This window comes from Mustelus asterias, chromosome 18 (genome assembly GCF_964213995.1).
Source record: "Mustelus asterias chromosome 18, sMusAst1.hap1.1, whole genome shotgun sequence".
NCBI lineage: Eukaryota > Metazoa > Chordata > Chondrichthyes > Carcharhiniformes > Triakidae > Mustelus > Mustelus asterias.
The window spans coordinates 9,905,183-9,927,653 of record NC_135818.1 but is presented as its reverse complement, the minus strand read 5'-3'; the positions used below and the strand labels follow the sequence as shown (position 1 = coordinate 9,927,653).

At 45.9% G+C, this 22,471-nt stretch overlaps 1 protein-coding gene across 3 annotated transcripts in view; it reads right to left on the bottom strand.

Annotated features, from left to right (window-relative positions):
• Positions 1-22,471, bottom strand: part of LOC144506945 (spectrin beta chain, non-erythrocytic 1-like) — a 266,820-nt gene that overhangs the window by 104,053 nt on the left and 140,296 nt on the right. For all 3 annotated transcript variants that reach the window (XM_078233354.1, XM_078233356.1, XM_078233357.1), the window contains exons 16-19: positions 20,469-21,225; positions 12,874-13,076; positions 11,838-11,928; positions 6,622-6,768 (exon numbers count right to left, since the gene is read on the bottom strand). In XM_078233354.1, the coding sequence (XP_078089480.1) occupies positions 6,622-6,768; positions 11,838-11,928; positions 12,874-13,076; positions 20,469-21,225 (1,198 nt within the window). The remainder of the gene's footprint in view (positions 1-6,621; positions 6,769-11,837; positions 11,929-12,873; positions 13,077-20,468; positions 21,226-22,471) is intronic.

Genomic DNA, 22,471 nt, shown 5'->3' with positions numbered 1-22,471 from the left:
AAGGTGAGTGAAGGTGGGATGAGGGTCACAGGTGGGAGGGAGTGTTTGGCGGGGTGGGGGGGGGGGGGGGGGGGGGGTGCTGATGGCAATGAGGCGCGGCCAGTCTCTCATTGGCAAACAGAGCAAGCTCGTGGAAACCCAAAACTGATAAGACAGGGTTTTCCAATCCCCTTGCAGTGTGCGCCGCAGAGGCAGCCTGCCATTGGCCAGTGGCGGGATCTTCCAGTCCTGCCGCTGTCAACGGGATTTCCCGTTATTTTCACCCTCCACCTCCGGTGAACCCATGGCAGGGGTGAGGGGTGGAGGGTCACAGTCGGCGGGACTGAAAGACATCCCGCCCTATATGTGTATGAATCCCTGAGGTAAGAACACGCACAATGGTTTAAAAAATTAATTAAATTGACTGTAATTAATTAATTATTTTTTCAGTTAATTTTGGGTTTAAAATCGGAGGTTTTTTTCAAAACCGGAAGTCAGGCCAGGAGAAGTTTTTGGAGGGTTTAAAAGTGCACCAAAGTATACAGCGGGCAGCATCGTAGCGGGCAGCAGAGTGAGTGGGAAGTTGAGTGAGCTGTCAGGGCTTTGGCTCACAGGACTTGGACGAGCAGGGGTGAGTTTTTGTTTCCTTACACTCTTATTAACTTTTCACTGTCTTACTTGACATAAAGTGTCCAGTATGAGTGTGAAACCAATGTGTTGTTCCCAGTGTAGGATGTGGGAGGTCCTGGAGGCATCTGGCCTCCCGGACATCCACATCTGTGAGGGGTGTGTCGAGCTGCGGTTCCTGAGAGACCGTGTTAGGGAGCTGGAACTACAACTCGAGGATCTTAGGCTGATGAGGGAGAATGAGGAGGTGATAGACAAGAGCTATCATCAGGTGGTCACACCAGGGCCACGGGAAGAGGCCAAGTGGGTGACGGCCAGGAAGGGTAAGGCTAGGGTGGTTGAGAGCACCCCGGTGGATTTGCCCCTGCACAACAAGTACTCCTGCTTGAGTACTGCTGGGGGGGACAGCCCGCCTGGGGGAAGCAGCAGTGGCCGTGTCTCCGCAGTGGAGTCCAGCCCTGTAACTCAGAGGGCTAAGGAAAAGAGGAGGAAGGCGGTATTAATCGGGGACTCGATGGTGAAGGGGACAGACAGGCGTTTCTGCGGAGGTAGGCGGGATTCTCGCATGGTGGTCTGCCTCCCTGGGGCCGGGATCCAGGATGTCGCTAGTCGCGTCCCGGAAATCCTGAGGTGGGAGGGAGAGGAGCCTGAGGTAGCGGTACATATTGGTACCGCTGATGTGGGTAGGAAGGGAGAAGGGGTCATGAAAAGGGAGTACAGGGAATTAGGGAGACAGCTGAGAAAGAGGAAAGCAAAGGTAGTAATCTCAGGATTACTGCCTGTGCCACGGGAAGGTGAGGGCAGGAATGGAGTGAGGTGGAGGATGAATGTGTGGCTGAGGGACTGGTGCAGGGGGCAGGGATTCAGGTTCCTGGACCATTGGGACCTCTTTAGGGGCAGGGGTGATCTGTATACAAAAAACGGGTGGAACTTGAATCACACGGGGACCAATATCCTGGCCGGTAGGTTGGCTAAGGCTACTGGGGAGAATTTAAACTACTTAGGTTGGGGGGAGGGGAGCTAGAAGAGTTGACTAGGATCAAGGAACTAATTGATGGGGGGGAGGATGCAGGGGTAAGGGGAATTACAAAATTAATGGTAGAGGAGAGGGTGCAAGTGAATGAAGGCGGTAATTTAGATAAGGGAGTAGAGGGAGACGGCGTTCGCGACTCATCAAAGCGGGTCCAGATAAAAGCTGGAATAAGGACACTTTGCCTGAATGCACGAAGCATTCGGAACAAGGTGAATGAGTTGATGGTGCAAATCAGCACAAGTGGGTACGATCTAGTGGCCATTACAGAAACGTGGCTGAAAGGTGACCAGGACTGGGAGATGAATATCCAGGGGTATCAGGCGTTTAGGAAGAATAGACAGGAAGGAAAAGGTGGTGGGGTCGCGCTATTAATAAGAGATAATATCAGGGTAGTACTGAGGAATGACATAGGCTCTGAGGAACAAAACGTGGAATCATTATGGGTAGAGATGAGGAATAGTAGAGGGAGAAAGACACTAGTAGGTGTGGTATATAGGCCCCCAAATAATAATGTTGAGGTAGGGAGGGCTGTAAACAAGCAGATAAGGGATGCGTGTAAAAACGGAACGGCAATAATCATGGGGGACTTCAACATGCACATTGACTGGCAGACTCAAGTCGGTAAGGGTGGAATGGAGGAAGAGTTCTTAGAATGCTGTCGGGATAGTTTCCTTGAACAGCATGTTACGGAACCGACGAGGGAACGAGCTATTTTGGATCTGGTATTGTGTAACGAGGTAGGTAGAATTAAGGATCTTATTGTGAAGGACCCTCTTGGGTCTAGTGACCACAATATGGTCGAATTTCTGATTCAGATGGAAGAGGAGAAAGTTTGGTCTCAAACCAGTGTCCTCTGTTTGAACAGAGGGAAATATGATAGGATGAGGGATGAATTGGCTAAGGTAGACTGGGAGAGCAGGCTGGCAGGTAGGATAGCTGAGGAACAGTGGAGGATTTTTAAGGAGATCCTTTTCAGTTCTCAGCAAAAATATATTCCAGCAAAAAACAAGGATTGTAAGAAAAGGGAGAACCAGCCGTGGATAACGAAGGAAATAAAGGAGAGTATTAAAATAAAAACAGCTGCGTACAGAGTGGCCAAAAATAGTGGAGAAACAAGTGATTGGGAAAAATTTAAGAAACAACAAAGAGAGACTAAGAAAGCGATAAAGAAAGGAAGGATAGACTATGAAGCTAGGCTAGCAATTAATATAAAAAATGATAGTAAAAGTTTTTATAAATATATAAAAAGGAATAGAGTGGCTAGAGTGAATGTTGGACCCTTGGAGGACGAGAGGGGGGAGTTAATAGTGGGAAATGAGGATATGGCTGAGTCTTTAAATACGTTTTTTGTGTCGGTCTTCATGGTGGAGGACACAAATAGTTTGCCAAATATTAACGATAGAGGGTTGGCAGCAGGAGAAATACTTAATACGATTAATGTTACCAGAGAGGCAGTGCTGGGTAGACTAATGGGACTGAAGGTGGACAAGTCCCCGGGTCCGGATGGAATGCATCCCAGGGTATTGAAAGAAATGTCAGAGGTAATAGTGGATGCGTTAGTGATTATTTATCAAAACTCGTTGCATTCTGGGGTAGTGCCGGTTGATTGGAAAACGGCTAATGTTACGCCGCTGTTTAAAAAAGGAAGGAGACAAAAGGCGGGTAACTATAGGCCGGTCAGCTTAACGTCTGTAGTAGGGAAAATGCTGGAATCCATTATTAAAGAGGAGATAGCAGGGCATCTGGATAGAAATGGTTCGATCAATCAGACGCAGCATGGATTCATGAGGGGAAAGTCGTGCTTGACGAACATGTTGGATTTTTATGAAGATGTGACGAGGGCGGTTGATGGAGGAGAACCGGTGGATGCGGTGTTTTTGGATTTCCAAAAGGCGTTTGATAAGGTGCCCCATAAAAGGCTGCTGAAGAAGATTAGGGCACACGGAGTTGGGGGTAGTGTGTTAAAGTGGATTGGGGACTGGCTATCCGACAGGAAGCAAAGAGTCGGAATAAATGGGTGTTTTTCCGGTTGGAGGAAGGTAACTAGTGGCGTGCCGCAGGGATCGGTACTCGGGCCGCAACTGTTTACCATTTATATAGATGATCTGGAGGAGGGGACGGAGTGTAGGGTAACGAAGTTTGCAGACGACACAAAGATAAGTGGAAAAGTGAATCGTGTGGAGGACGGAGAAGATCTGCAGAGAGATTTGGACAGGCTGAGTGAGTGGGCGAGGATATGGCAAATGGAGTATAACGTTGATAAATGCGAGGTTATACACTTTGGAGGAAATAATAACAAATGGGATTACTATCTCAATGGAAACAAATTAAAACATGCTACCGTGCAAAGGGACCTGGGGGTCCTTGTGCATGAGACGCAAAAGCCCAGTCTGCAGGTACAACAGGTGATCAAGAAGGCAAATGGGATGTTGGCCTATATTGCGAGGGGGATAGAATATAAAAGCAGGGATGTCTTGATGCACCTGTACAGGGCATTGGTGAGGCCGCAGCTGGAATACTGTGTGCAGTATTGGTCCCCTTATATGAGGAAGGATATATTGGCATTGGAGGGAGTGCAGAGAAGGTTCACCAGGTTGATACCGGAGATGAGGGGTTTGGATTATGAGGAGAGGCTGAGGAGATTGGGTTTGTACTCGTTGGAGTTTAGAAGGATGAGGGGGGATCTTATGGAGACTTATAAGATAATGCGGGGGCTGGATAGGGTGGAGGCGGAGAGATTCTTTCCACTTAGTAAGGAAGTTAAAACTAGAGGACACAGCCTCAAAATAAAGGGGGGTCGGTTTAAGACAGAGTTGAGGAGGAACTTCTTCTCCCAGAGGGTGGTGAATCTCTGGAATTCTCTGCCCACTGAGGTGGTGGAGGCTACCTCGCTGAATATGTTTAAAGCGCGGATGGATGGATTCCTGATCGGTAAGGGAATTAAGGGTTATGGGGATCAGGCGGGTAAGTGGTACTGATCCACGTCAGATCAGCCATGATCTTATTGAATGGCGGGGCAGGCTCGAGGGGCTAGATGGCCTACTCCTGCTCCTATTTCTTATGTTCTTATGTTCTTAAAACAGAATAGCTAAAATAGTTCTACCACCCTGCGTTCCCTTTGGCTCACTCCTGACAGTTCTGGGTCTGAACTGTACTCCCCAGTCAGCAGAAATAGTTTCTCCATATCTACTCCCTCTTAACTTTGGTCAGATCGCCCCTTAACCATCTAAATTCCAGGGAATACAACCACAGTTTGTGTAATCTCTCCTTGTAACTTAACCCTTTCAGTCTGTCTCAGCTGAATCTATGTTGCATTCCTGCCAAGGCCAATATATCCCTCCCAAGGTGCACTGCCCAAAGCTACCTGCAGTACTCGGTGTGGCCTAAACAGGGCTTTGTATAGCTGAAGAAGGACTTCTACACTCTGATATTCTATAGAATCACTCTACAGTGCAGAAAGTGGCCATTCGGCCCATCATGTCTGCACTGACTGTTCGAATGAGCATCCCACCCAGGCCCTTCCCTCTGCCCTATCCCCCGTAACCTCGCACATTTACCATGGCCGATCCACCTAACTTGCCCATCTTTGGACTGTGGGAGGAAACTGGAGCACGCGGAGGAAACCCACGCAGACATGGGGAGAATGTGCAAACTCCACACAGGCCCGAGGCCGGAATTGAACCCAAGTCCCTGGCGCTGTGAGGCAGCAGGACTAACCACTGTGCCACCATGCCGCTTTCTAGATACAAAGCCAGTGTTCCATTAGCCTGCCGATTACTTTCCATCCCTATCTGTGATATTTTAACAGGTTACGTACCTGAACCTCCAAGTCTCTTTGGGCTTCAACAGTTATATGAAAATTTTGCCTTCAGTGATATACAGTCTGAACAGAACCTTCAACAAAAGAATCTACTTTCAAAACTACTGAAGTTTTGAATTGAGATTGCTGAATGCATCCAAAGCAAAACCTCCAGGGGTTGGCGGGGTGGGGGGTGGGGGGGGAGGGGGTGATCTTATGCAAACAATTCTAAGTCCAGAGCGAGCTTGGAAATGGGAGATTTCCTGATCCTTTTTTGGGCGAGTCCAAATCTGTTATTTTTATGCACTTAAAGCAGAATAAAACCTCAAAATCCATTTCTCGCCTGAAGGGGGAGGGGGCGGGGCTTAAATCGCTAGAAAGCCAGCTGAGAGCTTCAGAGGGTGCCATTGCACATGCGTAGATCTCACTCCTCTGAGCAGTAGAGAGACCTGACACACAGCCTCTGCTATATAGATACATCCTCTGTGGCAAATCCCGGCACCCTTCCCACCCTACTGCGGGGCCCCGCAGCCTATCACAAGCCGCCCCACCCAGACAGATCAACCACTGTGATCCCCCCCTACCCAGACAGATCGACCCCCATGATCCCCTTCCACCTGGATTCTACAATTTGACTATAGTTTGTTGCATGCACCGTCCCCGCCCTTTACACAAATAATGTTTTACACCCTGGGAAACGCTTTTCCAAAAAGCATCAGAGAAATACTCAGACAGGTTTTTAAATATACAATCCCTACAATGCAGAAGGAGGCCATTCGGCCCATCGGGTCTGCACCAACCACAATCCCACCCATGCCCGATCCCCATAACCCCATGCATTTACTCTAGCTAGTCCTCCTGATACTAAGAGGCAATTTAGCATGGCCAATCCACCTAACCAGAACGTCTTCCAGACTGTGGGAGGAAACTGGAGCACCCGGAGGAAACCCACGCAGACACGGAGAGAGCATGTAAACTCCACACAGACAGTGACCCAAGCTGGGAACTGAACCTGGGTCCCTGGCGCTGTGAGGCAGCAGTGCTAACCACTGTGCCACCGTGCTACTCCTCAAGGCACATTAGGTGACAACAGATTCAAAATGGGGAATTGTGATGAAGGGAGGTGTGTTAGACAGAGTTAGATGGAGGAGCTTTCATGAATCATTCCTTAGCTGTGTTTCACCTTATCAACGTTGTCCAGCCATTCTTTATTCGATGCCAGTTCCGCCATAAACGCTTGGTGCTTCTGCCATTTTGTGTGTAGGTTGCGAGCCTCATCGTAAGACGTGTCCTGGGCGGTTAACATCTTCTCGTTGATCCAAAAGATAAGCTGGAAGCAGAAACAGGCAGAGAACAATGTCCAGAGGCTGTGCAGGTATACAAGAGACCTCAGTCCCAAAGACGACAGGATTCACAACGCAATCCCACCACAGTAAGAAGTCTCACAACACCAGGATAAAGTCCAACAGGTTTATTTGGAATCACGAGCTTTCGGAGCACTGCTCCTTCATCAAGTGAGTTGAGAGGTGGCTTTCACAAACACGACATATATAGACACAGACTCAATTACAAGATAATGGTTGGAATCTTACAATTGTGTCTCTATATGCCGTGTTTGTGAACCCACCTCTCCACTCACCCGATGAAGGAGCGGCGCTCCGAAAGCTCGTGATTCCAAATAAACCTGTCGGACTTTAACCTGGTGTTGTGAGACTCCTTACTGTGCCCACCTCAGTCCACATCATGAATCCCACCACCAGAAGAAGTTGCAATTTTTTTTTTGAGGATCATACTGCGGTGTGAGACACAAGAGATGAACGGAACACACAGCCACAGGCATGGCAGGCGGGCAGGCTATTTAACTTAATTTGTGGTCACAAGTTTCAAGGTCAAAAATCTTGCTCAGAGAAGGCAAAGGATAATAAGATTCTTCCTCCTCTCCCTCTCAAAATTGTGTCACATACACAGCATGAATCCTGAGTAAGAATATTTAAAGGCATCTTAATCCACTCAGCAAAAATACTGGTGCAATATCTGCTGAATGCAAGGCCACTTAAGGACAAGTAGTTATAGATGATTGAATTGTCTAGGACAGTGGTTCCAAACCTTTTAAGTGTCACGGCACACCTCTATTAGTATAAAAATACTCAGAGACACGCCTCCTATTTTCTCTGACTTCTTTCCTCACTGGGAACCTCATTTTTAACTTCTCCTTGTCCTCTCATCTGTTTTTTCTAACCTTCCCCATCTCTTTTGCTTCTCCTGGTTTTTTTAAAATTTATAAGTTTATTTATTAGTGTCACAAGTAGGCTTACATTAACACTGCGACGAAGTTACTGTGAAAATCCCCCAGTCGCCACATTCCGGTGCCTGTTCGGGTACACTGAGGGAGAATTTAGCATGGCCAATGCACCTAACCAGCACGTCTTTCGGACTGTGGGAGGAAACCGGAGCACCCGGAGGAAACCCACACAGACATGGAGAGAACGTGCAGACTCTGCACAGACAGTGACCCAAGCCGGGAATCGAACCCGGGTCCCTGGCGCTGTGAGGCAGCAGTGTTAACCAATGTGCCACCGTGCCGCTCCTGGTAGTTTTCTCTGAAGTGGCGGAGGCTGAGGGGGACCTGATAGATGTCTATAAATTATGAGAGACTCAGATAGGGTTGACAGTCAGAATCTTTTTCCCAGAGTTGAAATGTCTAATACTAGGGGGCACGCACTGAAGGTGAGAGGAGAGAAAGTTCAGAGGAGATGTGAGCGGCAAGATTTTTTTTTACACAGAGAGTGGTAGGTGTCTGGAACGCGCTGCCAGGGGTGGTGGTGGAGACAGATACGATAGGGGAGTTTAAGGGGCTTTTAGATAAGCACATGAATATGCAAGGAATAGAGGGATATGGACCAAGGGCAGGCAGAATGGATTAGTTTAATTAGGCATCATGTTCGGCACAACATGGGTGTCACTGGCTGGCCAGCATTTATTGCCCATCTCTAGTTGCCCGAGGGCAGTTGAGAGTTGAGCCGTGGTTCTGGAGTCACTTAGGCCAGGCCGGATAAGGATTTCCTTCCCTAAAGGACATTAGTGAAACAGATGGGTTTTTCCGACAATCGGCAATGGTTTCATGGTCATCAGTGGATACTTAATTCCAGATATTTTTTAACAAATTCAAATTCCACCATCGGGATTCGAACCAGGGTCCCCAGAACATTAGCTAAGCTTCTGGATCAATAGTCTAGCGATAATGCCACTCGGCCACCACCTCCCCATGTGTTGTGCTTGGATCCATTGGAGGTTAGAAGAGCAAGAGGCGACCGACCTTGCACTAAGTTGATCTTTTTCTACACCCTGGCTCAACTGTAATACTACATTCTGCACTCTCTCCTTTCCTTCTCTATGAACGGTATGCTTTGAAACAATACTTTTCGCTCTATACTAATACATGTGACAAGAATAAATCAAATAATAAATAATTGATTGAAACCTTTTAGGATCCTGATAGGTCTTGGTAAGGGGGACATAAAGAGGATGTTTCCTCTTGAGAGAGAATCTAGAACTAGGGGGTAAATGTTTAAAAAGATGGGGTCTCCTATTTAAGACAGAGATGAGAAGAATTATTTTCTTTCAGAGGGTGATGAGTCTTTGGAAGTGTCTCAAAAGGCAGTGGAAGGAAAGTCTTTGAATGTTTTTGAGGCGGAGCTGGATAGATTCTTGATTAACAGGGGGCGAAAGGTCATTGGAGTAGGCAAGAGGTTGCAGTCAGATCAGCCATGGTCTTATTGAATGACGGAGCAGGCTCGAGGGGCCGACTCCTGCTACTAATTTGTGTTCGTAGGTATTGAGTTCAATCATTTCCGGCTGCAGCCTAAACAGCAGTTCTTAAATGAAGGTGGTGGCCTTATGATATTGTCACTAGACTAGTGACCCAGGGTTATGCTCTGGGGACCTGGGTTCAAATCCTACCACAGTAGATGGTGAGATTTAAATTTAATAAAAATCTGGAATTGAAAGAGTAAGGTGACCAATGAAACCATTGTCGATTGTCATAAAAACCCATCTGGGATAGGGAAGGAAATCTGCCATCCTTACCTGGTCTGGCCAACACGTAACTCAAGGTCCACAACAAGTTTGAAGTTTATTTATTAGTGTCACACTGCAATGAAGTTACAGTGAAAATTCCCTAGTCGCCACACTCTGGCATCTGTTCAGGTACACTGGAGGAGAATTTAGCATAGCCAATGCACCTCATCCACACATATTTGGACTGTGGGAGGAAACTGGAGCACCTGGAGGAAACCCACGCAGACACAGGGAGAACGTGCAGACTCCACACAGACAGTGACCCAAGGTTGACTAGGTTAGGATTGTTTTCACTGGAGTCCAGATGAATGAGGGAGGATCTCATAGAGACTTATAAAATTCTAGCAGGACTAAACAGGGTAGATGCAGGGAGGATGTTCCCGATTGTGGGGGTGTCCAGAACCAGGGGTCACAGTCTCAGGATACAGGGTAGACCATTTAGGATGGAGATGAGTCATCGAGTCATAGAGGTTTACAGCATGGAAACAGGCCCTTCGGCCCAACTTGTCCATGCCGCCCTTTTTGTTTAAAACCCCTAAGCGAATCCCAATTGCCCACATTTGGCTCATATCCCTCTATATCCATCGTACCCATGTAACTATCTAAATGCTTTTTAAAAGACAAAATTGTACCCGCCTCTACTACTACCTCTGGCAGCTTGTTCCAGACACTCACCACCCTGTGTGTGAAAAAATTGCCCCTCTGGACACTTTTGTATCTCTCCCCTCTCACCTTAAACCTATGCCCTTTAGTTTTAGATTCCCCTACCTTTGGGAAAAGATATTGACTATCTAGCTGATCTGTGCCCCTCATTATTTTATAGACCTCTATAAGATCACCCCTCACCCAGCCTCCTACGCTCCAGAGAAAAAAGTCCCAGTCTATCCAGCCTCTCCTTATAACTCGATCCATCAAGTCCCGGTAGCATCCAAGTAAATCTTTTCTGCACTCTTTCCAGTTTAATAATGTCCTTTCTATAATAGGGTGACCAGAATTGCACATAGTATTTCAAGTGTGGCCTTACCATTGTCTTGTACAACTTCAACAAGATGTTCCAACTCCTGTATTCAATGTTCTGACCAATGAAACCAAGCATGCCGAATGCCTTCTTCACCACTCTGTCCACCTGTGACTCCACTTTCAAGGAGCTATGAACATGTACCCCTAGATCTCTTTGTTCTGTAACTCTCCCCAACGCTCTACCATTAACTGAGTAAGTCCTGCCCTGGTTCAATCTACCAAAATGCATCACCTCGCATTTATCTAAATTAAACTCCATCTGCCATTTGTCAGCCCACTGGCCCAATTGATCAAGATCCTGTTGCAATTGGAGATAACTTTCTTCACTGTTCCTATGCCACCAATCTTAGTGTCATCTGCAAACTTACTAACCATGCCTCCTATATTCTCATCCAAATCATTAATATAAATGACAAATAACAGTGGACCCAGCACTGATCCCTGAGACACACCGCTGGTCACAGGTCTCGAGTTTGAAAAACAACTCACTACAACCACCCTCTGGCTTCTGTCAAGAAGCCAATTTTGTATCCATTTAGATACCTCACCCTGGATCCGGTGAGATTTAACCTTATGCAACAACCTACCCTGTGGTACCTTGTCAAAGGCCTTGCTTAAAGTCCATGTAGACAACATCAACTGCACTGCCCTCATCTACCTTCTTGGTTACCTCTTCAAAAAACTCAATCAAATTTGTGAGACATGATTTTCCACTCACAAAGCCATGCATCAGGTCCCGGGGATTTATCTGCCTTCATCCGCTTTAAGATTTGAGGAAACATTTCTTCACCCAAAGAGTGGTGAGCCTGTGGAATTCATTACCACAGGAAGTAGCTGATGCCAAAACATTGAATGTATTCAAGAGACGGCTGGATATAGCACTTGGGGCAAATAGGGATCAAAGGTTATGGGGAGAAAGCAGGATTAGGCTATTGAGTTGGGCGATCAGCCATGATCGTGATGAATGGCGAAACAGGTTCAAAGGGCCGAATGGCCTCCTCCTGCTTCTATGTTTCTCTGTAAGCCGGGAATTGAACCCGGGTCCCTGACGCTGTGAGGCAGCAGTGCTAACCACTGTGCCGCCCAACGTGGTTAACTCCCAAATGCCCCCTCAAGGACAATTAGGGATGGGGCAATAAATCCTGGTCCAGCTGGTGATGCCCAGACGCCATAAAGAATATAATTTTTAAAAATGATGATACGGAATTTATAAATATGATTGCAGTCATCATGGCTTAAATTATTAAATGCGTGAATGTTAAACAAAGATGTCCCAGATTAATCAGATTTCAGTCAACTAACCTCTTGGCAGTTCTGTAGGAAATGCTGAAGATCACGGTTGTCTTTGAGATGCGCTGCCACTTCTTTTGCCTGTTTCGTGTTCTTTTTGCATCTGGATCAACGGCAGAATCATATTAGAACTGGAATACTAAAAGCCAGAGGCATCTTTTAACCATACATCCTTTTTTAAAGTTTATTTATTAGTATCACAAGTAGCCTTACATTAACACTGCAATGAAGTTACTGTGAAAATCCCCTAGTCGCCACACTCCGGCGCCTGTTCGGGTACACTGAGGGAGAATTTAGCATGGCCAATGCACCTAACCAGCATGTCTTTCGGACTGTGGGTGGAAACCGGAGCACCCGGGAGGAAACCGGGAACGTGCAGACTCCGCACAGACAGTGACCCAAACCGGGAATCGAACCGGGATCCCTGGTGCTGTGAGGCAGCAGTGCTAACCACTGTGCTGCCCATTGGAACTAGCAGCGTGGGATCTTATACATCCACCTGCGCAGGTAGATGGGGGCCTCAGTTTTCCATCTCCTCCCAAAGATGGCACTTGTGTCAGTGCAGCACCTCCTCAGTTCCGCACAGGAGTGTCGGCCTTACATTTCGTGCTCGGGCCCCGGGGTGGGACTTGAACCTGGAACCTTCTGATTCACGGCGCGAGAGCTTTGTAAATATACATTGTGGGCGTGATCTTACCAGCCATTCACGCCACGCTCCTGCTGCAAGCGAGGATGGAAAATTTGGCACCCAGCCAAATGTCCGTTCACTGCAGTGGGATGGGAAAATCCCATCGGCGTAAATGGCCGGAACAACCTGGCCTGTGTATTTTGAAATTTGTTCTTGTGATCCAAGACCGGGCAAAAAGAGCAACATTAGAATCACTGACTGGGATTTTCCAGCACCCTCCTCCCCCCCATGGTCTGTTCGCCAGCATCAGAGATGGCTTGCCATTGGCGGGATCTTTCAGTCCCGCTGAAGCATTTTGTATGGCTCGCCTGCCCTGCCGACAGGGAATCCGCCACTGTGCCCTAAAGAGTCACATTTTACCTTTCATCGATCGATGTGACCTTGCTGAGAACCTTGTCCTTAAAAATGTTCCCATCTTGAATGAGCTTTTCTCCTCCGACTATCGTGCCAGAGATTTTCTCCTTATTGGCGTCCATGGTTGTCACAAAATCCTCGTGTTTCTTGATGGCGCCCTCTGCTGCCTCCAGCGTGTTTGGCATCTCGACATGCGCCAAATTGTATTCCTGTCGGCAATGTCAAAGTTCACCCAGAAAGTTATTTTGTAACATCTGTGAATATTTACCATTTGCATTTAAACATCGTTTCAGATTTGAAAGTTCAATGAAATTTAGACATAGAACATAGAACAGTACAGCACAGAACAGGCCCTTCGGCCCACGATGTTGTGCCGAGCTTTATCTGAAACCACGATCAAGCTATCCCACTCCCTATCATCCTGGTGTGCTCCATGTGCCTATCCAATAACCGCTTAAATGTTCCTAAAGTGTCTGACTCCACTATCACTGCAGGCAGTCCATTCCACACCCCAACCACTCTCTGCGTAAAGAACCTACCTCTGATATCCTTTCTGTATCTCCCACCATGAACCCTATAGTTATGCCCCCTTGTAGTAGCTCCATCCACCCGAGGAAATAGTCTTTGAACGTTCACTCTATCTATCTCCTTCATCATTTTATAAACCTCTATTAAGTCTCCCCTCAGCCTCCTCCGCTCCAGAGAGAACAGCCCTAGCTCCCTCAACCTTTCCTCATAAGACCTACCCTCCAAACCAGGCAGCATCCTGGTAAATCTCCTCTGCACTCTTTCCAGCGCTTCCACATCCTTCTTATAGTGAGGTGACCAGAACTGCACACAATATTCCAAATGTGGTCTCACCAAGGTCCTGTACAGTTGCAGCATAACCCCATGGCTCTTAAACTCCAACCCCCTGTTAATAAAAGCTAACACACTATAGGCCTTCTTCACAGCTCTATCCACTTGAGTGGCAACCTTTAGAGATCTGTGGATATGGACCCCAAGATCTCTCTGTTCCTCCACAGTCTTCAGAACCCTACCTTTGACCCTGTAATCCACATTTAAATTTGTCCTACCAAAATGAATCACCTCACATTTATCAGGGTTAAACTCCATTTGCCATTTTTCAGCCCAGCTTTGCATCCTATCTATGTCTCTTTGCAGCCTACAACAGCCCTCCACCTCATCCACTACTCCACCAATCTTGGTGTCATCAGAAAATTTACTGATCCACCCTTCAGCCCCCTCCTCTAAGTCATTAATAAAAATCACAAAGAGCAGAAGACCAAGCACTGATCCCTGTGGCACTCCGCTAGCAACCTGCCTCCAATCCGAAAATTTTCCATCCACCACCACCCTCTGTCTTCGATCAGACAGCCAGTTACCTATCCAATCGGCCAACTTTCCCTCTATCCCACACCTCCTCACTTTCATCATAAGCCGACCATGGGGGACTTTATCAAACGCCTTACTAAAATCCATGTATATGACATCAACTGCCCTACCTTCATCAACACACTTAGTTACCTCCTCAAAAAATTCAATCAAATTTGTGAGGCACGACTTGCCCTTCACGAATCCGTGCTGACTATCCCGGATTAATCCGCATCTTTCTAAATGGTCGTAAATCCCATCTCTAAGGACCTTTTCCATCAATTTACCAACCACCGAAGTAAGACTAACCGGTCTATAATTACCAGGGTCATTTCTATTCCCTTTCTTAAACAGAGGTACAACATTCGCCATTCTCCAGTCCTCTGGCACCATCCCCATGGACAGTGAGTACCCAAAGATCAAAGCCAAAGGCTCTGCAATCTCATCCCTTGCCTCCCAAAGAATCCTAGGATACATTTCATCAGGCCCAGGGGACTTATCGACTTTCAGTTTATTCAAAACTGCCAGGACATCCTCCCTCCGAACATCTATTTCCTCCAGCCTATTAGCCTGTAACACCTTCTCTTCCTCAAAAACATGCCCCCTCTCCTTGGTGAACACTGAAGAAAAATATTCATTCGTCACCTCGCCCATCTTTACTGACTCCATACACAAGTTCCCACTACTGTCCTTGACCGGCCCTAACCTCACCCTGGTCATTCTTTTATTCCTCACATAAGAGTAAAAAGCCTTGGGGTTTTCCTTGATCCGACCCGTCAAGGACTTCTCGTGTCCCCTCCTAGCTCTCCTAAGCCCCTTTTTCAGCTCATTCCTTGCTAACTTGTAACCCTCAATCGAGCCATCTGAACCTTGTTTCCTCATCCCTACATAAGCTTCCCTCTTCCTTTTCACAAGACATTCCACCTTGTCACAAGACATTTGTCCTTTTCTTTCCTTCAATTTAAATTTTTTGGTCCTCTGCACAATGTATAATTATGTGGATGATGCATTACATACTCCCAGATCTTTGCCATTGCCACTAAGAGAAGACCATATGAAATAGGAACAGGAGTGGGCCATTCGGCCCCTTGAGCCTGCTCTGCCATTCAATAGGGTTACGGCTGATCCCACATTCCTCATGTCCACTTTCCTGCCCTTCCCCGTAACCCTTGATTCCCTCACTGATCAAAACTCCATTCATCTCAGCCTTCAATACACACACTGAGGGGTCACATGACACCTGATGAAGGAGCCGCGCTCTGAAAGCTCGTGGTTTCAAATAAACCTGGTGTCGTGTGATCTCTCATCTTGTCCACCTCAGTCCAACACCAACACCTCCACATCCTGGCCACCTTCAATATACACAAGGACTCTACCCCCCACAGCTCTGTGAAGTTCCAATGACTCACAACACTCTGAGAGAAGAAATTCCTTCTCATCTCAGTCTTAAATCATCCTCAACACCGGTGCCTCACAAAGCTGTGTTCTCAGCCCCCTTCTATACTCCTTATACACCTATAACTGTGTGGCCAAATCCCCCTCCAGCTCGATTTTCAAGTTTGCTGATGATACCACCATAGTGGGTCGAATCTCAAACAATGATGAGACAGAGAACAAGAATGAGATAGAGAATCTGGTGAACTGGTGCGATGACAATAATCTCTCCCTCAATGTCAACAAAATGAAGCAGATGGTCATCAGCTTCAGGAAGCGTAGTGGAGAACATGCCCCTGTCTACATCAATGGGGACGAAGTAGAAAGGGTCGAGAGCTTCAAATTTTTAGGTGTCCAGATCACCTGTCTTGATCCCCCCATGTCGACACTATGGTTAAAAGCCCACCAACGTCTCTACTTTCTCAGAAGACTAAGGAAATTTGGCATGTTAGCTATGACTCACCAACTTTTACAGATGCACAATAGAAAGCATTCTTTCTGGTTGTATCACAGCTTGGTGGTGGCTCTTGCTCTGCCCAAGACCGCAAGGAACTACAAAAGGTCGTGAATGTAGCCCAATCCATCACTCAAACCAGCCTCCCATCCATTGACTCTGTCTACACTTCCCGCTGCCTCGGCAAAGCAGCCAGCATAATGAAGGACCCCACACACCCCGGACATTCTCTCTTCCACCTTCGTCCATTGGGAAAAAGATACAAAAGTCTGAGGTCACATGCCAACCGACTCCAGAACAGCTTCTTCCCTGCTGTCATCAGACTTTTGAATGGGCCTACCTCGCACTAAGTTGATCTTTCTCTACACCCTAGCTATGACTGTAACACCACATTCTGCACCCTCTCCTTTCCTTCGCTATGAACGGTATGCTTTGTCTGTATAGCGCGCAAGAAACAATACTTTTCACTGTACACTAATACATGTGACAATAATAAATCAAATCAAATCAAAACTGCTGAGAATCACACTTTAATGCATTGGGAGGCAGAGTGTTTGGCCTGGGGAGTTCGGATGTGATCATATTCTTTCCTTCCTCTTGCTGACAAGACTGCCCAAGGTATAAACCGGGCTATCTTACCAGTGATTCAGAAAGAATGTTCCCAATGGTGGGGGAGTCTCAACTATGGGTCATAGTTGAGGATAAAATGTAAATCTTTTAGAACTGAGGTGAGGAGAAATTTCTTAACCCAGAAAGTGGTGAATCTGTGGAATTCACTACCACAGAAAGTAGTTGAGGCCCAAACGTGTGATTTCAAGAAGAAATTAGATATAGCTCTTGGGGCTAAAGGGATCAAGGGGGATCAGGATATTGAATTTGATGATCAGCCATGATCACAATGAATGACAGAGTAGATCGAAGGGCTGAATGGCCTACTCCTACTTGTAGTTTCTATGATAGTGACCCTGGGCCGGAATTGAACCCGGGTCCCTGGCGCTGTGAGGCAGCAGTGCTAACCACTGTGTCACCGTGCCAACCCAAAGAAAAACTGAGGAGAAAAACTGAGGCAATGAAAGATCAGCGACTGATGCTCTCGGAGCCTGTTTCACATTGCAGGTTGATGCCAATTTTGCCCTCAACATTTGCCCGAAAGGATGAGATGAAACACTGCATTGCAGAACACAAGCAAGCCAACCTTACCAATGTCTCTTTAAGTATCCAAGAAATCTTTAATAGTTGTAATTATTGGAAAAATAGATTTCTGATATACACCCAAGTCCTGATCTCAGCAGATATGCCTCAACTGTGCAAAATAATTGAATTCTCAATCATGTTGCAAAGTTAGGTTGAGGAATTGTAGATTGAAAGGTAGGAAGTTAGAATTTGGTGTTTGTAAGATTGTAAAATGCTCGGGGGGAAAGCATTGCATGGTCCCGTTAAAAGGTGGTGCTTTTCCTGTGCTTAAAGATTTAAAAATGCAAGTACACAGAGAGCCCAGACTGAAATATTTGTATCGAAAGGCCAAGCAGCAGTTTTTACCAAGACAACAGGCTTTTGAATTTAGCCAATCAATTTGAATCAGGCACATAGACACCAAGAACCTATTAAATTCAAATCTGATGGTTTTGACAACCTAGGACCAATGCTATTCTGGGAAATATTATATGTCATCACAGGCATAAAAGAAGGGGAAAGTGGGACAAAAAGAGAGAGCAATTGCCACCTGCCAGAGTTAACAGCTCACGGCTCTCAGAGAGAGGGAATCACTGGATCTCATAGCTTCACCTATGTCTTAGAGAAAGCACCATCTCGCTAGCAAAGGTACCAAAGATGCAAGAAGTTCCAGACAGAAGAATCAACAGAGAAAGCCCAGAATATTCCAGAAGGCACAAAACCTGGTTGTAATTGAGAGAGTGACTAAATTCCATTTTGTTAATGAGTGGGAATTGTATTTATTGGAATGGCATTCCATTAGAATCTTGTTTCATTTGGGAATAGTTAATAGTTAGAAGGGATTTATTCGGTTTGTTAATAGTTTAGTTAATTTGCTCACTGTTAATTAGATAAATAAATTGTTAGTAAGGAAGTTAAAACTAGAGGACACAGCCTCAAAATAAAGGGGGGTCGGTTTAAGACAGAGTTGAGGAGGAACTTCTTCTCCCAGAGGGTGGTGAATCTCTGGAATTCTCTGCCCACTGAGGTGGTGGAGGCTACCTCGCTGAATATGTTTAAAGCGCGGATGGATGGATTCCTGATCGGTAAGGGTATTAAGGGTTATGGGGATCAGGCGGGTAAGTGGTACTGATCCACGTCAGATCAGCCATGATCTTATTGAATGGCGGGGCAGGCTCGAGGGGCTAGATGGCCTACTCCTGCTCCTATTTCTTATGTTCTTACGTGTTGATTTTAGAGAGTGTCAGGGGTTTATTTTGTATTTAACCACTAGGGGTTGCTGAAGAGCAGGTCACACCACTTCACACACACTTTTTACAGATTATAAGGTGAGGTAGTCCCCTTTGGGTGATTCCATTCTCAGAGGGGGGAATCAACCTCCGCTTTATAACAATAATATGATTTATGAAATGCAATATATTGAAGGGTGATATTCTGAGGTGGAATAGATTGTCATGGTATTTCGAAAATGCCAATAAATCTATCATATTTCTACTGGCTAAATGAATAGATGCTTAATCTTTCTTTGGAATGTAAAAAAGAAATTCATCTACTTTGCCTTGTTAGTTAGAAATGAACATGTAGGGTGCATTCACATGAAAAATAATCATATTGGCTCAAAGTTTTGGTTTACACAGATGTTGTATTCTGTGTGTAAATGCAGTCTGCTTCCAGATTCAGAATTCAGTCTGCAAGTGGTAATGAAACTCACCGAAGGCAAGTTCTCTAACTTTGCTTTGCTTTCGAGTCACTTTGGGCCTTAACTTCCTGTTAATGTCACTAGTTTAGCTTCACTGAGAGAGAATCTGGTGAAAAGGTGCGACCACAATAACCTCCCCCTCAATGTCAGTAAAGCAAAGGAGATCGTCGTCGCCATCAGGAAGCGAAGTGGGGAGGACACGCCCCTCTTTACATCAATGACGATAAAATGGAATTGGTCGAGAGCTTCAAATTTCTATGTGTCCAGATCACCAACAACCTGTCCTGGTCCCTCCATGCTGACACTATAGTTAAAAAAGCCCACTAATACCTCTACTTTCTCAGGAGACTTAGGAAATTTAGCATGTCCATTACGACTCTCACCAACTTTTACAGATGCACCATAGAAAGCATCCTGTCCAGATGCATCACAGCTTGGTATGGCTCCTGCTCTGACCAAGACTGCAAGAAACTACAGAGGGTTGTGAACGAAGCCCAAACCATCACTCAAACCAGCCTCCCATCCATTGACTCTGTCTACACTTCCCGCTGCCTCGGAAAAGCAGCCAGCGTAATTAAGGACCTCACGCACCCCGGACATTCTCTCTTCCACCTTCTTCTGTCAGGAAAAAAATACAAAAGTCTTAGGTCATGTACCAACCGACTAAGAACGGCTTCTTCCCTGCTGCCATCAGACTTTTGAATGGACCTACAGAACATTAATGCTCAAGACAGTTGATATCATTCAGGACAATGCAGCCCACTTGATTGGCACCACATCCACAAACCCACGACCACTTCCATCTAGAAGGACAAGGGCAGCAGATACATGGGAACACCACCGCCTGTAAGTTCCCCTCCAAGCCACTCACCACCCTGACTTGGAAATATATCGGCCGTTCCTTCACAGTCGCTGGGTCAAAATCCTGGAATTCTCTCCATAACTGCATTGTGGGTCAACCCACAGCACGTGGACTGCAGCGATTCAAGAAGGCAGCTCGCCACCACCTTCTCAAGGGCAACTAGGGATGGGCAATAAATGCTGGCCCAGCCAGCGACACCCATGTCCCACGAATGAATAAAAAAAATATTAAGCTGATCTTCCTCTACACTCTGTCTGTAATTACAACACTACATTCTGCACCCTCTCCTTTCCTTCTCCCCTCTGTACTCTATGAATGGTATGCTTTGGCTGTATAGTGCGCAAGAAATAATACTTTTCACTGTATCCCAATACATGTGACAATAATAAATCAAATCAAAAATCCTATGACTGCAACACTACATTCTGCACCCTCTCTTTTCCTTCTCTATGAATGGTATGCTCTGTACAGCGTGCAAGAAATAATACTTTTCGTTGTATACCAATACATGTGACAATAATAAATCAAATCACTGGGCAGCGGAAAGCACCTCACAGCGACGCTAAGGCTAAGCCTTATCGCGCAACCTGATAATAGCCAAGTACCTGATTGCTGAGGATGCCATCCGCTTGTTTGCTGTCCCTGAGGAACTGCTGATACCCATGAGACTGAGAGAGAAGACCCTTTCTGTTCTCCCACATCTGCTGGAGCTCATTCCAACCAGTGTCCAGTCCTTTCAAACGCTCTTCTAATATTTGAAACTGTGGGTCTGTTTCTTCCTGCGTTATCATTATCCCAGCGTCCCTAATCTTCTGATAATCCTCCTCGTAGCGATCGATCTCATTTTTGATGGCGTTGTGCTGCCCAAGAAGGGATTCTGCCTCGGGCAAGGAGTTCGGCACGTCTTCGGAAGCGATAGCTTTTTGGGATTTGGACAGCCACAGCTGAAAGTCGTCCAAATCCTGCAGGAATTTCTGCAGCTTGCTGGCCTCCCCTAGTGACTCCTCACGGCCTTGAAGTGTATGTTTGAGTTCGTCCCAAACGTCGTTGATCTCCTTAAGCCGGTTCAGGATATCCACGGCGTGCGCAGGGTGCTGCTCCGCCAGTGTGTGGGCTTCCTTCTGCAACTCCGGAAGCCTTGATTCAATGGCAGCCAGATCCCTCTCTATGCCGCACAGCTTGCGCTGAATGGCCAGGACACCGACTAAATCCTTTTCCAAATCCTGTGTGGATTCGATGAGTTTGGTCTTCTCACGGATCCAGACTTTGGTCTCGTCGCACTCAAGGTAATAATTCTGAAGACTCAATGCTGAGTGCACATTGTCCTTCTTCATCCCGACCAACTCCTGGAACCGCAACCATCTGCAAATGGCATCAAGATTATTATTGTACACAAACATGTATCTCAAACCAAATCCAGATCTCGCCATCAGTTAGCCAATGTCACAAAAAAATAAGATAAATTTTGTTCGAATGTAACCGGTGACAACTTTGTATTGGATGTAATGTGATCAATAGTAACAAGATGCAAGGGTCAGCTGACCCAGTAAACCATGGAACCAATTGCAGAATGATGTAATAGTCAGCTGACTAGCTGACTCACTATAAATAAGAACCTGTTGGGAATTGTGTGGGAACTTGGAGTGGCCCAGGGTGAGGCCCCACGTTTGGAGTAATGAAGTTTCTTTATTCAACCCTTTCTTTGATTTCTAAGTTGGAGTAAGTTTTGTTATATTTTTATTGTCTGCATGTGAAGAGATCCTTCCGAAGAAACAAATTATACCCAGAAATAATTTTGCTCAAAACAATAAAACCCACAATATTTTCAGAAACCTCTTTTGATTTATATTTTGGTTTCAGTTTTAGGTTGGGGATTATTATTTGTAATACCAATATAGTCACTGTGGAAGGGGATTTCTAACCAGCTGAGAAGATTTATAGGCAGATCTTTCAGAGGGCCAGGAATCAGTAAAGAGTAACTGATTATTGGACAAGCTAACACAGACAGCTGACACACATGTGGATGCAGTAAATGAGTCAAAACAAAGAGTTGTGATTTTAAAACATATATGCTGATATTTTAAATGTCTGTTTAATGTATTGTACACTTTAGTCAAGCAAGGTTACTGAAAGGCATGGTGGTAAAAGTCAATAGTTTAAAGTCATTAGGTCTGGGAACAGGTTAGTCAGCAAGTCTTATCGGGTGGAATTCCTGAGAGAAGACGTATTATGCAACATTAATGAACAGATGCATTCATTGCCCAGACACAAGGATCGATATGACGCAGAAACACATGTCTATTCAACTTGGCAGTGAGCCGGTGGGAACGACCATTGCGGTTGCATCTGCCGTTACCAGGCAACAGGGATGTAGTTAATGCAAAGAGGGGAGAATACATCCGGGATCAGTTGGATGAATAAGATATCACCATGCTATTAGATGTCTTATGAGTAGCGGAAGTACTTGACAGAGATTTGTATTGATGTATGATTACTAAATGGAATTGATTTTAAGCTAATGCAAGGCAAAATTATTGATTAGAAAAAGTATAATTGATCTGTACTTCAGATCTTTTAGATGCCTAATAGCATGGTGATATCTTATTTA